The sequence below is a fragment of the Suncus etruscus genome, chromosome 17 (assembly GCF_024139225.1).
Source record: "Suncus etruscus isolate mSunEtr1 chromosome 17, mSunEtr1.pri.cur, whole genome shotgun sequence".
NCBI classification, from domain to species: domain Eukaryota; kingdom Metazoa; phylum Chordata; class Mammalia; order Eulipotyphla; family Soricidae; genus Suncus; species Suncus etruscus.
This window is the reverse complement of record NC_064864.1, coordinates 41,290,823-41,304,108: the sequence shown is the minus strand read 5'-3', so window position 1 is coordinate 41,304,108 and position 13,286 is coordinate 41,290,823. Positions and strand designations below refer to the sequence as shown.

The following is a 13,286-nucleotide window of genomic DNA, read 5'->3' as shown; positions in this document are numbered from 1 at the left end:
AGAGTTTCAAGTAGAAGAGGGCTGTCAACAGTGGGGGGGAAATGCTACAAAATCAATTAGTGGCCTAAGCACATAAATTCTATATATTTGTTAGATGAATGAATGAATGAATGAGCTCAAGGCCTCAGGTTTGAACGTCCATTTTCTTCTATTGAAAGAGTGGGGTTGCCTTCGGACAAGCGGATCTGTCTTTACATCCTGTCAGCCCGACCTCCCTATATAAAAGCAAAGTCCTTCATCAACCAGCCATCCTGCCCCTCTCTGCATCCTTGTCTGCTTGCCCCATGATGACTACCCTCATCCTCCTTTCCAGTTTCCAAAACCCAAAGCAACACACCTTCGTGTCAAAAGAGCCAGGAAACTCCAACTAGTGTTTCCACTTCATTAACAGCTCTGCCTCACCTCTGGCTCCTCTTACAGACAGAAACATGTGGCAATGGGGCTGGAAGAGGAGACTGACTCTGAGCCCCACTAGCTGTGTGACTAGCTGTGTGACTTTGGGCAAGTTGCTCAACTTCTCTAGACGTGGGCTCTTACGGAGGAGGAGGAGGTAAGTCCAAATTGGACTGGGGACAAGTTTCGAAGGTCTCTTTCGGCCCTAGAGTCTAGCATTTCTTTTGGTCCTTCTCAGAAAGTCCTTGCAACACCCTCAGGGAAGGAAGTGAGGACCAGACCCGGGAACGGACTAGCCAGACCAATCTTCCCCCCTGGGCGAAGCGCCAGGAGCGAACTAAGAAAGTGAGAAGGCACTGTGAGCGTGGGGGGGGGGGGCCTCGCCAGCAAGCAGCAAGCAGATCCCGTTGCAAAAAAAGCTGGAAGGAAGGACCTCAACAAATCCGAGGGCGATTCCCCAATACCCCACACCCACACACCTTTCCTAGACTCCCCCCAACAGCCGGCCAGGCGGCTCCAAAAATTAAAACCCTGCGGGGAGGTGGGGGTGTAAAGATTTCCTTCCCAGAGTCCTATGCTGCGTGTGTGTGTGTGTGTGTGTGTGTGTGTGTGTGTGTGTGTGTGTGTGTGTGTGTGTGTGTGTGGTGTGTGTGTCTGTGTGTGTGTCTGTGTGCAAGTCGGATTCCAGCAGACACGATCTGCAAGCCCGATAATGACACAGTCAGTCTCTGCAAAGGAGCGAACTGTGCTCGCCCAGCTCGCAGCGAGTTCTTGGAGCCCCGACGGGCCGGGGCGGGCCGGGCCGGCGTCTGACCCAAACCGGGCGTCCAGGGCCTCGTCGCCCCCGCCCCCGCCCCCGGGCCGCCCCGTGCCCCCACTCGCCGGCCCCGCTGCGGTCTGCAAACATTTCCTGCCGCCCCTGCCCCCACTCGCGGCTTCCCAGTTGGAGCGAGTTAGTCGGTCTGGCTTGGGGCTCGTCGCTCGCTCGCAGCTGCCCCGGCTCGGCTCGGCTCGGCTCGCCTCACCCCGGGGGCCCCCGAGAGACTCGGGAAGAGCCCGCGGGGTGCAGAAAGCAAACAGCAGGCGCCAGGACAGGCGCCCGGGAGGGGGGCAGGCGGGGACCGGAGGGTGTGCGCGCGCCTGTCCGTCCGTCCGTCCGTCCGTCCGCCTGGCCGGGCGCCCGTGGCCCTGCTCAAGCCCCAACCAAGCACGGAGTTACCTGCCCGCTTGCGGGGGTGTCCCGGGGCGGCCGGCCTCTCTCGGCGCTGTCTCCCCACACAGTTGCCCATGCTGCGGCGGGTCCTCAGCCGGGCCCCATGCACCGGACGGCCGCTCGGTCGCTCGGCCGCGTCTCCTCCGCTGGCTCCCCGGGCGGACGGGCGGGCGGGCGGACGGTCAACGGCTCCCGGCTGCCGGCATCGGGCGTTTCTTCTCCCCGACCTTCCCGCACCCCGCGGGCTGCGCGCTCCGCTCGGCCCGCCCCGGCGCCGGCTTCCCCACAAACTTTGTGGGCGAGGGGAGAGGGAGAGCGAGGGAGGGCGGGCGGGAGGGAGGTGGCCGGCTCCCCCTGCTCGCACACGCACACGGCCGGCCGGCCAGCCAGCCAGGCAGTCCCAGGTGGCCGGGCCAGGGGGGCCCGCGACGGAGCCCCGGCCGGGAGGGAGACCAGCTCCGCGCGAGCTGGCTGGAGGGGCGGGCGGAGAGAGGGGGCGGTGACCGCCGCGCCGCAGCCACACTCGCCGCCTGTGGGCTCCGGGCTCCCCCGGGCTGGGGCCGGCCCCGCCGCGCCTGTCACTCACCCGCCCTAGCCCCGCCCCGCCGCCTTTCCTCGCGCTCGGGCGTGGCCTCGCAGCCGCCGCCCGTCTTAGGCGTGCACGTGACCGCGGGCTCCGCCCCTAAAGCCGAGTCCGAGCCTCTCTCATCGGCTCCTCTCGTGTAAGTCCCGCCTACCCGTAAGGCCCCACCCAACCAGGTGCCCGCCTCTCAGGGCGCAGGGCTGGGGCTCGCGCCTCCAAATCCCGCCCCTGAGAAGGGGGCGGGACGTTTTTCCCCGGGATTTGCGGGTCGGGAACTGATAGGCACGTGATCCAGGAAGCGCCCCGCCCCCTCGCGTTCTGGCAGGCGATTGGCTTACGAGGCGCGTGCGCCGAGAGGCCCGTCCCCCTGTGGCCACGCCCACTTCCCTCCCTCCTCCCTCCCACGGGCTCGAGTTCGCGTCATGGCGGCCGCCACCGCCGCCGCGGCTGCTACTGCAGACGTTCTGGAGGCGTTGGCGCCTCCGGGCAACCTAGGGGGCCTCGTGCAAGACTTCGTCCTGGGTCAGCAGGACGGCGCCGCGGATCTAGTGGCGGCAGGTACGGACGACGGCGCCGCGTCGCCTCGCGCTCTGGGGGCTGAGGGCTAAGAGCGGGACGGGGAGCCGCGAGGCCGGAGTCGGGAGTGAGCGCCGCGTGCATGCGAGTCCGGCGGACGGAGGGAGGGAGAGTCGCCGCCCGGCGTCTTCCTGCCGGCGCTCTAGCTCCTTCGGGGGTCTGAGTCTCTCTGGCACCTCCGCGCGCCTGCCCGGGCTTGGTTGGTCTCAGAGTCGGGCGAGGACGCTGAGCCCCCCACCCCCACCCCGCGCACCTGCACCTGGACATCGATCGGGCGGCCCGGATGGATGGAACTTGCACCCGGGTCCTCGAGTGCAGAGCCGGGTTGTTGACGCTGCGCTCGAGCACGCGCCTTCCCGGAGGCTTTCGGGGCTTTCGGCCCTGTCACTGGGGCTAAGTCGGCGATTGGCGAGGTTCTGCCTCTCCCCCATTTCCTGGCAGGCTCAGGGGACTATGTGGGATGCCGGGATTCGAACCACCGACCTTCTGTGTGCAAGGCAAACGCACCACCTCCATGCAGTCTCTCCGGCCCCCTGGCAGAGCTTTTCATTCATTTGCTTCCTGCCTTTTTAATGAGGCGTTTGTTTTGCCTTGGGGGGGGGGCACATCCTGGGGTTACTCCTGGCTATGTGCCCCGAAATCGCTCCTGGCTTTGGGGGACCCTATAGGACGCTGGGGATCGAACCCAGGTCCGTCCTAGGCTAGCATGAGCAAGGCTGATGCCTGACCGCTTGCGCTGCCACCGCTCTGGCCCGAGGCGTTTGTTATTTTATCTTTTGCCCCACATCTCCCGTTATCTGCTGTTTGGTCAGGGTCGGGCACCTCTTACTTTCTGACCCTCTTATCTAAGATTTGAATAAAAAGAAAATGCAATTTGAGACTTGGCTCTTTTAGGAAAAAGAAGTCTTGAGTTAATGAATGTAGGAAGCTTTGGGATATCGTGTTTTTTTTTAAAGTAAACTAAAATAATCTCGAAAGGACAGACGGGTTGTGTTTGAGAATTTTTTATTTGAGGCAGGAAAGTATAATTCTTATGAATATTGAACCCACTAGAACCTGTTAGAAATGCTTTGGTCCTTAGCAGCATCACGTTTGCATGTAATCATTCCATCACTATTGGACACACTCTGCTAATGAGAATTTAGTAGAAATGTGATACTGCTTAGATGTATACCCATCAAGAACCTACAGTGGTGGGACAGCCCTGCAAAGTGATAATTTATCCACAAGAAAAGGGTGATAACGGGGCCGGGCGGTGGCGCTACAGGTAAGGTGCCTGCCTTGCCTGCGCTATCCTTGGACGGACCGCTGTTCGATCCCCCGGCGTCCCATATGGTCCCCCAAGCCAGGAGCAACTTCTGAGCGCATAGCCAGGAGTAACCCCTGAGCGTTACCGGGTGTGGCCCAAAAAAAACCAAACAAACAAAAAAAAAAAGAAAAGGGTGATAAGATAGGTGCAAAGTAAGATGATGGGGAGGCATCAAGAAGCTTGTGCCTAATGCTACCATTCCACTAAGAATGACTTCATTTTTGTTTTTGTTTAGGGGCCATACCCAGCAATGCTGAGGGGTGACTCCTGGCTTCAGATTCAGTAGTAACTCTTGGTGGTGCTTGGGGAACCATATTGGATGCCTGGGATTGAGCCTGAGTTGGCCACTACAAAGCAGGTTCCTTACCTGCTGTGCTATCTGCATCCTCAGAGTAACTAATCTTTTATAGATTTATGAACTATAGTTTATTATCAATATTTACAATTAGCAGTTACATCACTTCCCTAGTGGTTTTGTTTTGGTTTGGTTTTTGACCACTCCCAGAACTAGACATTCCTGGCCTTAAGTTCAGGGATCACTTGTAGTCAACTCTAGGAACCATATGCGGTATCGAATTGAATCTAGGTCAGCAACATGCAAGGCAAGCATCCTCCGAGTTGTACTATTATCTTAAGCACCTTCCCAGTGTTTTATATTAAAAATTATCAGGATTGGGGCTGGAAAGAGAGCACAGCAGTTTGGGGCATTTGCCTTGCACGAAGCTGATTCGAACTGCCAGGAGCGACTTATGAGCACAGAGCCAGGAGTAACTCCTGAGCACTGCCGAGTGTGACCCAAAAACCAAGAAAAAAAGTTATTGGTATTTGAATTTTGGTCATACAATGTTCCAACATTCACCCTTTTACCAGTATTCATATTCTGCCACCCTCCCCTTGTCTGTTACCCTCCCCTTGTCCACCCTACCCTTCTCCTACTACCATCCTGCCTCTATTGCACTTTTCTTCCCTGAGAGCCACACTTACTGGTTGGTACTAAGGACTATTCTGTTCTATACTCTGTTTTGCATATATCCAGTGAAGAGTCAGTCTCAAGTATATGTTCACTGATATTTGTATGATAGGCCACCACCATGCCAAGACAGCATTACTATTAACAGATACTCATTGGGGGGCAGGGTCAGAGCCAGCGTCACTCAGGGGTTCCTCCTGGCTCTCTGCTCAGAAATTGCTCCTGGCAGGCACAGGGGACCATATGGGATGCCAGAATTTGAACCACCGTTGGTCCTAGGTCGGCCGCTTGCAAGGCAAACACCCTACCGGCTGTGCTATCTCTCCGGCCCCCAGATGCTAGTTTTTTTTTTTTTTTAACTATTCCTTGTTATTTATATTTATTAAATACAGTACTTTTCAATTTTCCATTCAGAACACATTTGAGAACAAAGAAACAGGGACTTCCAAGATTTTAGTGATATATTTATAAATTTTGTAATTTTTGTAACTGGAAAAATGGCTCACTAGTGTCCGGTTTTAATTTGACTCAGTTTGTTAAGACTGTAACACTAGACTATTGTAATTCAGCCCTCCTGATTAGGAAAAGAGGTTGGTAGTAACAGAAACTAGCTGAGGGGCCTGAGAGATAGGATAAGCACCTTGGTTTGCACACGGCCTACCTAGGTTTAGTCTGCAGCATTCCATATGGTCCTCTGAGCACAGTCAGGTGTTATTTTTGTGTGCAGAGCCTGGAATAACCCCTGCATTGCCAGGTGTGTCTCCCAAACAGAACCAAAAGAAAAACATGGGGCTAGAGAGAGAGTACAGTGAGTAGAGCACTTGCCTTGCACATGACTGATTGGGATTTGATCCTCAGCATCCTGTATGATTCCCTGAGCATTCCTGAATGTGGTTGAATACGAAGAATAAACAAAAAGTAGCTGAAAGATAGTAATAGATAAAGTTGAACACATTAGGTGAGGTTGGTATATCATAGCCTTGGATTCCAGGTTCAGAGACGTGAATAAGTCATTATAATTGGTAATAGGAGTTAGTGAAGAACCTTGATACATAAACAAGGGAGCCAAAGAAGGAAAGCGAATGTGAGAAGAATTAAATATATCTTAGATCACAGCTCTAGTTAGGATTGTTGAAGGTTTACAGTTTTGAAGCACGGACAGCATAAGATGTAGTTTTTTGTTTTGTTTTTTGGGTCACACTTGGCAGCGCTCTGGGCTTACTCCTGGCAGGCTCGGGGGACCTTAAGGGATGCCAGGATTCGAACCACCATCCTTCTGCAGGCAAGGCAAACACCCTACCTCCATGCCATCTCTCCTGCCCCGAGAGAGGTGTATGTTTTCAGGGATCATGAGGGATATTTGGGAAATCATATTGTATTGTCATAGCGCTAAAACCCTGTGAGGGAGGGAGGGAAGGGGGGGAGGGGAGAGAGAGAGAGAGAGAGAGAGAGAGAGAGAGAGAGAGAGAGAGAGAGAGAGAGAGAGAGAGAGAGAGATGTGTTTTCAGGGATCATGAGGGATATTTGGGAAATCATATTGTGTCATAGCGCTAAAACCCTGGGTCATGATCCATAAGTACTACAAGTAGTAGAGGAGTTTGCTTTGCACATGACTAGATGGGGTTCAGTCCCATTTGGTTACCTGTGCCCTGCCAGGAGTGACCCTATGTGTAGAGTCAGAATTACTTCTGGTCACCGAGTGTAGCCCTAAATAAAACAGAACCCAAAATAAGTAGTACTAGGATCTGCCATTTGCTTTAACCTTTGTACTATCTTTTCAACTTCTTTCTTTAACTATTTTACACCTGTGGTCTTGCACCTCCCCTCCTTTCTGGTCAACCGACTGGTTGTGGAAGACCAGTAGTTTTCAACCTATTTTCACCTGCAGACCACTACTAATCTGTGGATAGGTGGCTGAAGACCATTGGTCTAACCAGTCAAACTTCATTAGTGCTAAAGGAACCAGCTTTCTAATCATCTGCTCACTGCAGCAGATGAATTTTATGAATTGTAAATGCAGAGGTACTTCTGATCCCACTGCTTTTTTTTTTTTTTTTGCCAGTTGAAAGTGTCAGATGTGGGGCCGGAGAGATAGCATGGAGGTAAAGCGTTTGCCTTGCATGCAGAAGGTTGGTGGTTTGAATTCCAGCATCCCATATGGTCCCCCGAGCCTGCCAGGAGCGATTTCTGAGCATAGAGCCAGGAGTAACTCCTGAATGCTGCCAGGTGTGACCCAAAAAAACAAAAAAAAAGAAAATGTCAGATGTAAAGATGCAGATACTTTGACTTGGCAGCCAAAGGGTTGAAGGCTTCACATGGACCCAATATTCAAACTACCCAACTCCTATTTCACCACTCTCCTCCTGGACTTTGAGTTCCATCCAGCCATCTTGATTCTGTATGTTCTGGCTGCTATCCATCAGTTCCCCCCCCCCCCCCAGGCATTCTGACCCTTAAACATTAGACCTAGATACTATTCAGGACCTAGTTTAAGTGATTGGTGCCTGTTCCACAGCATTTTATGATTGTTCTAACCAGACAGCTCTTATACTGCAGCATCTTTATGAAACTGTCCCCCATATACTTATTAACACACATGTTTAGTAGCAATTTTTGTAGCTATTTTTTGTAGACATTTTCCACATTCTAACTCTACCATCCCTACCACCAGGATCTGCTAGAGACTAGCATAAGTATGCAATGAAAACTAAGTCCAACTGGAAAACTACCAAAACTCCCTAAAACAATGAAACAAAAGCTGTTAGAAAGACTGGAATCTGAAGTCAACCTAGTTTGAGGGGCTTGATTGGAAAAAGAAGGAAACCTTAAGTGATCTGAGCCTTTAAACTTGAAGATGAGCAAAACATACCTGTACTTGGTCCAAAATGGAGCTTGGAAAGGGAGCTAATCCTGAGGAGTATGATTTTGGACATGTAAATTTGCAGATAATAGATATGTGTTTTTAATTTATATATTTTTGGATTTTTCTTTATCTTTTTTTTTTTTTTTTTTTTGGGTTTTTGGGCCACACCCGGTAACGCTCAGGGGTTACTCCTGGCTATGTGCTCAGAAGTTGCTCCTGGCTTGGGGGACCATATGGGACACCGGGGGATCGAACCGTGGTCCGTCCAAGGCTAGCGCAGGCAAGGCAGGTACCTTACCTTCAGCGCCACCGCCCGGCCCCGGATTTTTCTTTATCTTAATCTTCATTATATCATTTATTTTCTCACATTTGTCATTTTCCAAAAGACTATTGTTCTTTGTGGGGGGCACACTGGTGGTGCTCAGGGGTTACTACTGGCTCTGCGCTCAGAATGTTGCTCCTGATAGGCTCAGGGGGCCATATGGGATGCTGGGAATCAAATCACTGTTCGTCCTGGGTCAGCCAAGTGCAAGACAAACGTCCTACTGCTGTGCTATCTCCAGCCCCAGACTATTGTTCTTGAAACCAAAAGATTGACTGAAAAAAGTAAAATTATTGTGAGAAGTGTCTGCGGTATCCTCAGCAGAAGGGACATTTTGATATGTTGATTGGAACTGAGGTTGGATTGAGATGTTTCTTTTTATTCAAACCGCCTCCTTTCATGGTTTGCTACTCTAGATTCTTAAGACATCTCCATGAGACAGAGAGCCCAGTAAACCCTACTGTTGTACATCTTAGTCTACCCCAAACTGTTTATATCTCTGGTAACAATGACCTTATTGTACTGTGATGATTTGAAATATCTTTCTCTGACCCTGGAATTAGCTCTCTAGGTCAAAGTACATGCTTTGTATGCAGAAGCCAGGATTCTCATGCCTGGGACCTATCATCCTTAGAGTACCCCTGAGAGCAGCAATAATTTTTATGTAGCATTGCTTGTAGCCAAAAATTAATAATGATTAAAATAAGAAAAAGAATCTAAACACGGGCCCTGAGGAAGAGTATACCAGGTAGGGTGTTTGCATTGCATTTAGCTGAACCAAGTTTAGCCCTCCACTTCTATCCCCACATCCAATATAGGTTCCCCCAAGCCTGCCAGGAGTAATTTCTGAGCATCGCGGACATGGCCTTAAAACAAACAAACAAACAAATAAATAAGTAAATAAATAAACCACAACAAAAATACACCTATACAAATTATAGAATAAAAATAAAATGTGTTTCTGTCCCAACAAAGTGTAAAATCCTTAACAGCTTCCTGTCTTTCTTTCCAGTTCTACTAACAGGAAATTTAAGTGGGTCAGTATGTGATGAATGGATCTGTACAAACACATAGAACAATTACAGAGAAATTACAAAAGAGCTAGTAATTCTGTTTTGAGATTAAGGGAGATTTCGGGCCGGGTAGGTGGCGCTGGAGGTAAGGTGTCTGCCTTGCAAGCGCTAGCCAAGGAAGGACCGCGGTTCGATCCCCCGGCGTCCCATATGGTCCCCCCAAGCCAGGGGCGATTTCTGAGCACATAGCCAGGAGTAACCCCTGAGCGTCAAACGGGTGTGGCCCAAAAACCAAAAAAAAAAGATTAAGGGAGATTTCAAAAAGAGTTGACATTTGAGTTGGGTCATTGAAGAGGCAAATAAAGGTATCCTGAACGTATGTTTTTTTTTGTTTGTTTGTTTGTTTTGTTTTTGTTTTTGGGCCACACCCGGTGACGCTCAGGGGTTACTCCTGGCTATGCACTCAGAAGTCGCTCCTGGCTTGGGGGACCATATGGGATGCCGGGGGATCGAACCGCGGTCCTTCCAAGGCTAGCGCAGGTAAGGCAGGCACCTTACCTCCAGCGCCACCGCCCGGCCCCTGAACGTATGTTTTATGTTTTCAGATTTAACAATAAGAAAAAGAAATGCTGGGAATTGCATTACCTTCTGGAGCCCCGGGTTTTATCCTCAGTGCATGTTCCCCAATTCACCACTGGGTGGATTGTTACCCCTTCCCCAAAAAAGGGGGTACAAAGGAGAGGGGACAAAGATTACTCAAAACAGATTATACATCACATGGCCCCAGTTCAATTTCCTAAGCATGGTCCAACAAACTACTGAACCCCCAAAATATTCTGGAAAGGGCTGGGAAGGTAGCTAAAGGGGATTCCTTGTACCAGGTGAGCTCCCATGCAGGTACAAACAGACAGATACCTCTTTGTTATTACAAAGCAACTGGTATTATGCTAAATGCCAAAATATTTTTAATTTATGAAATTTGAATTAACCTATAGAGGTTAATATAGTAGTGTACACAATGGAATTTTCTCTGGTAGAAATAGTCTACATTGTGATTAGGGTATTGGTTAAACAGTAAACTTTGTTCTTTAAATCATTGTGAGATACAGAGTTTAATAGTTGTTGATAGTAGAGTTTCATACAATGTTTCATACAATGTTCCAACATCCAGCCCTTAACCAGTATTCATTTCCTGCTAACAATTTCCCCAGTTACCCTTCCTGTCCTGCCCTCCATCTCCAGTCTGCCACTATAGCAGAAGCCTTTCTTCTCAGAGTAAACTTTATTAAAACCCACAAAAATCTTTTTCTGCACATTTTACTCTATGTAAGTTGTACTTCAATTGGGGTAGGGTGGGTTTATTCTTGGCTCTGTACTAAGGGACTAGGGGATCACTCCTGGCAGGCTCAGGTGACCATAGATGCCAGGGATTTAACCCATGTGGCTGTGTGTAAAGCCTTACCCACACTATACTATTTCTCCAGCTCTAATCCTTTCAAAAAAGATTGGATGGAAGACTAGGGAGGTGGCCCAAAAGGCTTCGTTGCAAGCTTTATATGAAGAAGTCCCAGTTCAATCCTTGGCATCACTGCCTAGCATCACTAGGAGCAGCTCCAGAGACTACCAGATATGACCCAAAAACCAAAAAGAGAAATTGGATGGAGAACCCAACTCTGGCTTCCTTGTTTGTCTGATGGCTTCCCTTCCCCCACCCAAAAGCCAGCACATTTTCTTCTGGCTCTTTCTCAAGAGTAGGGGCAGCAGCTGGGACTTTCACATCCTGGCACGAGTAAGGCTAAGAGTGCCCGATGTCTAGATTGGTGCCAGTCACGAGCTATGAATCCAAACCAGCGTGTTCCTTTTCCTCAGGATTGGACTTTCATTCAGTGTGCGCCTCTGCCCAGCTCATCTCACAGCTGTTAGTCTGACTTCAGAGCAACTGAATGAAAGTTTGGTTTTCTCAAACCTTCTCTATACTCCAAGTCAAGTGTTAACTCTTAATTATGTTGTACATTCAGAGGTGAGTGAGTTAGAATAGAGAACAGGCTGCCAGATGTAATTCCCTGATTACTATCCCTTATTGAATTAACCAAATCTTAGGACTCTGCTACCTCTTAACTCTGTTTCCACCTTGAGGATATATATAGCCTAAGGTTCTTTTTTTTTTCTTTTTTTTGGGGGGGGTTTTGGGTCACACCTGGCAGCGCTCAGGACTTACTCCAGGCTCTGTGCTCAGAAATCGCCCCCGGCAGGCTCTAGGGACCTTATTGGATGCCGGAATTCCAACCACTGTCCTTCTGCATGCAAGGCAAATGCCTTACCTCCATGCTATCTCTCCAGCCCCTAAGACTCTTCTTTTAGATTGATGTGAGTACTGTTGTGCAGCTAAAATTGAATTTTTCTTTACTTAATTTGGATTTGGGGCCGTCTGCTTAAGGATCACTCCTAGTGGTAGTTGGTCAACCATATGTGGTGCTGGGGATTCAAATTGGGATGAGCTGTAAGTAGACAAGTGCCTAAATCCCTATCCCATCTAAAATTTTTTTTTCGTTACTGTTTTCATAAGTAAGCATATATACTTACCTGCCAAGACAGAATACAGGATGTGACAGCGAATTTAAATATTACTTGTGTCCAATAGCCTCACTGAGGGCTGAGGGAGAAGATGAGTTGATGTTAAGTGACTGGAAATAGTATTTTGTCTAGAAACTTAAGGGTGATGGGGCTTAGCATTGAGTACCTGCCTCACTTGAATTTAAGCTTCAGCACCACAAGGAAAAATAAACTATAAACATTCACTGCCTTTTTTTTCTTCTCAGCTTGATCATTCTGAAAATTTATAGCTATATCGGAAAGAAATAATGTGAATTCCAAAGAGATAGCTTAATGGGCCAAAGCACATCCATAGCATTGCAGGTTTGGTCCCATTAAGCATCACTGAGACAGATTCTCTAGCACAACCCCTGAAATAATCCTTGAGCACCACCGGGTGGCTTCAAGCTCCCTCTACACACGAATTTAATTAGAACCAGGTCAGAGAAAATTATTACAAATGAAGCATGGGAGAGTGGTATTGGATTAGACTTGGTGACTTTAATGTGATTTGATGTTTTGTGTTAATTATATGATCATAGATAAAGATAATTATGTATGAATATAGATGGGTTATAATACTTGTGTATATTTCCCAGCTCTTTGCTAAGTGGGCTTGGAAATAATGATAACCCAATAGTAGAGAGCACTCCCAAACCCAGATCTATGTTTCCAATACAAGCTCCATTTAAGAGGAACCAGGCCTTAATTGAGAAGTATAGCATGGGTGTGCCAATCTCAGAAAGCTCCTTTATCCAAAGAGAACAATTTGGCTTGCAAATATTTGTTACTAAAGTGGTATCATACCTATCACTTTATCTTCTTTCAACACCCAGTTCTTGTCCAGAGAAATCACTTTGTTTTTTTCTGTTTTTGTTTTTTTTGGTGGTGGTGGGGGGGGCGTTTATACCCAGCAGCGCTCAGGCTCCTAGCAGGCTCGGGGACCATACAGGATGCCGTGATTTGAACCACGGCCCTTCTGCATGCAAAGCAAATACCCTGCGTCCATGCTATCTCTCCGGCCCCCAGAGTAATCATTTTCAACTATCATTGTCATAGTGGTCCCTGCCTAATTGCACTTCTTGCTATTTGTGGGATGCTTCGCACCATAGATTGGTGCTCCTGACCCTCATTTCTATTGTCTCTGGAGATTTTATACTTTTTTTTTTTTTTTTTCGGTTTATGGGACACACCCAGAGTTGCTCAGGGGTTACTCCTGGCTGTCTGCTCAGAAATAGCTCCTGGCAGGCACGGGGGACCATATGGGACACCGGGATTAGAACCAACCACCTTTGGTCCTGGATTGGCTGCTTGCAAGGCAAACGCCGCTGTGCTATCTCTCCGGGCCCTATTATACCATTTTGTTTAAATCCCACAAATGAGTGCAATCATTCTGTCTATCCCTCTCCTTATGACTCATTTCGCTCAACATAATAATCTCCATTCCATCCA

At 49.0% G+C, this 13,286-nt stretch overlaps 3 protein-coding genes across 7 annotated transcripts in view; 2 read left to right on the top strand and 1 right to left on the bottom strand.

Moving 5' to 3' along the window:
• Nucleotides 1–1,755, bottom strand: part of UBTD1 (ubiquitin domain containing 1) — a 62,448-nt gene extending 60,693 nt beyond the window's left edge. The window contains exon 1 of the mRNA XM_049764344.1: nt 1,613–1,755. Within this exon, the coding sequence (XP_049620301.1) occupies nt 1,613–1,682 (70 nt within the window). The 5' untranslated portion in view covers nt 1,683–1,755. The remainder of the gene's footprint in view (nt 1–1,612) is intronic.
• CRTAC1 (cartilage acidic protein 1) overlaps nt 1–13,286 on the top strand; it is a 541,606-nt gene that overhangs the window by 494,552 nt on the left and 33,768 nt on the right. The gene's annotated exons all lie outside the window — the stretch shown is intronic.
• MMS19 (MMS19 homolog, cytosolic iron-sulfur assembly component) overlaps nt 2,604–13,286 on the top strand; it is a 44,738-nt gene continuing 34,055 nt past the window's right edge. For all 5 annotated transcript variants that reach the window (XM_049790816.1, XM_049790815.1, XM_049790814.1 and 2 more), the window contains exon 1: nt 2,604–2,747. In XM_049790816.1, the coding sequence (XP_049646773.1) occupies nt 2,612–2,747 (136 nt within the window). In that variant the 5' untranslated portion in view covers nt 2,604–2,611. The remainder of the gene's footprint in view (nt 2,748–13,286) is intronic.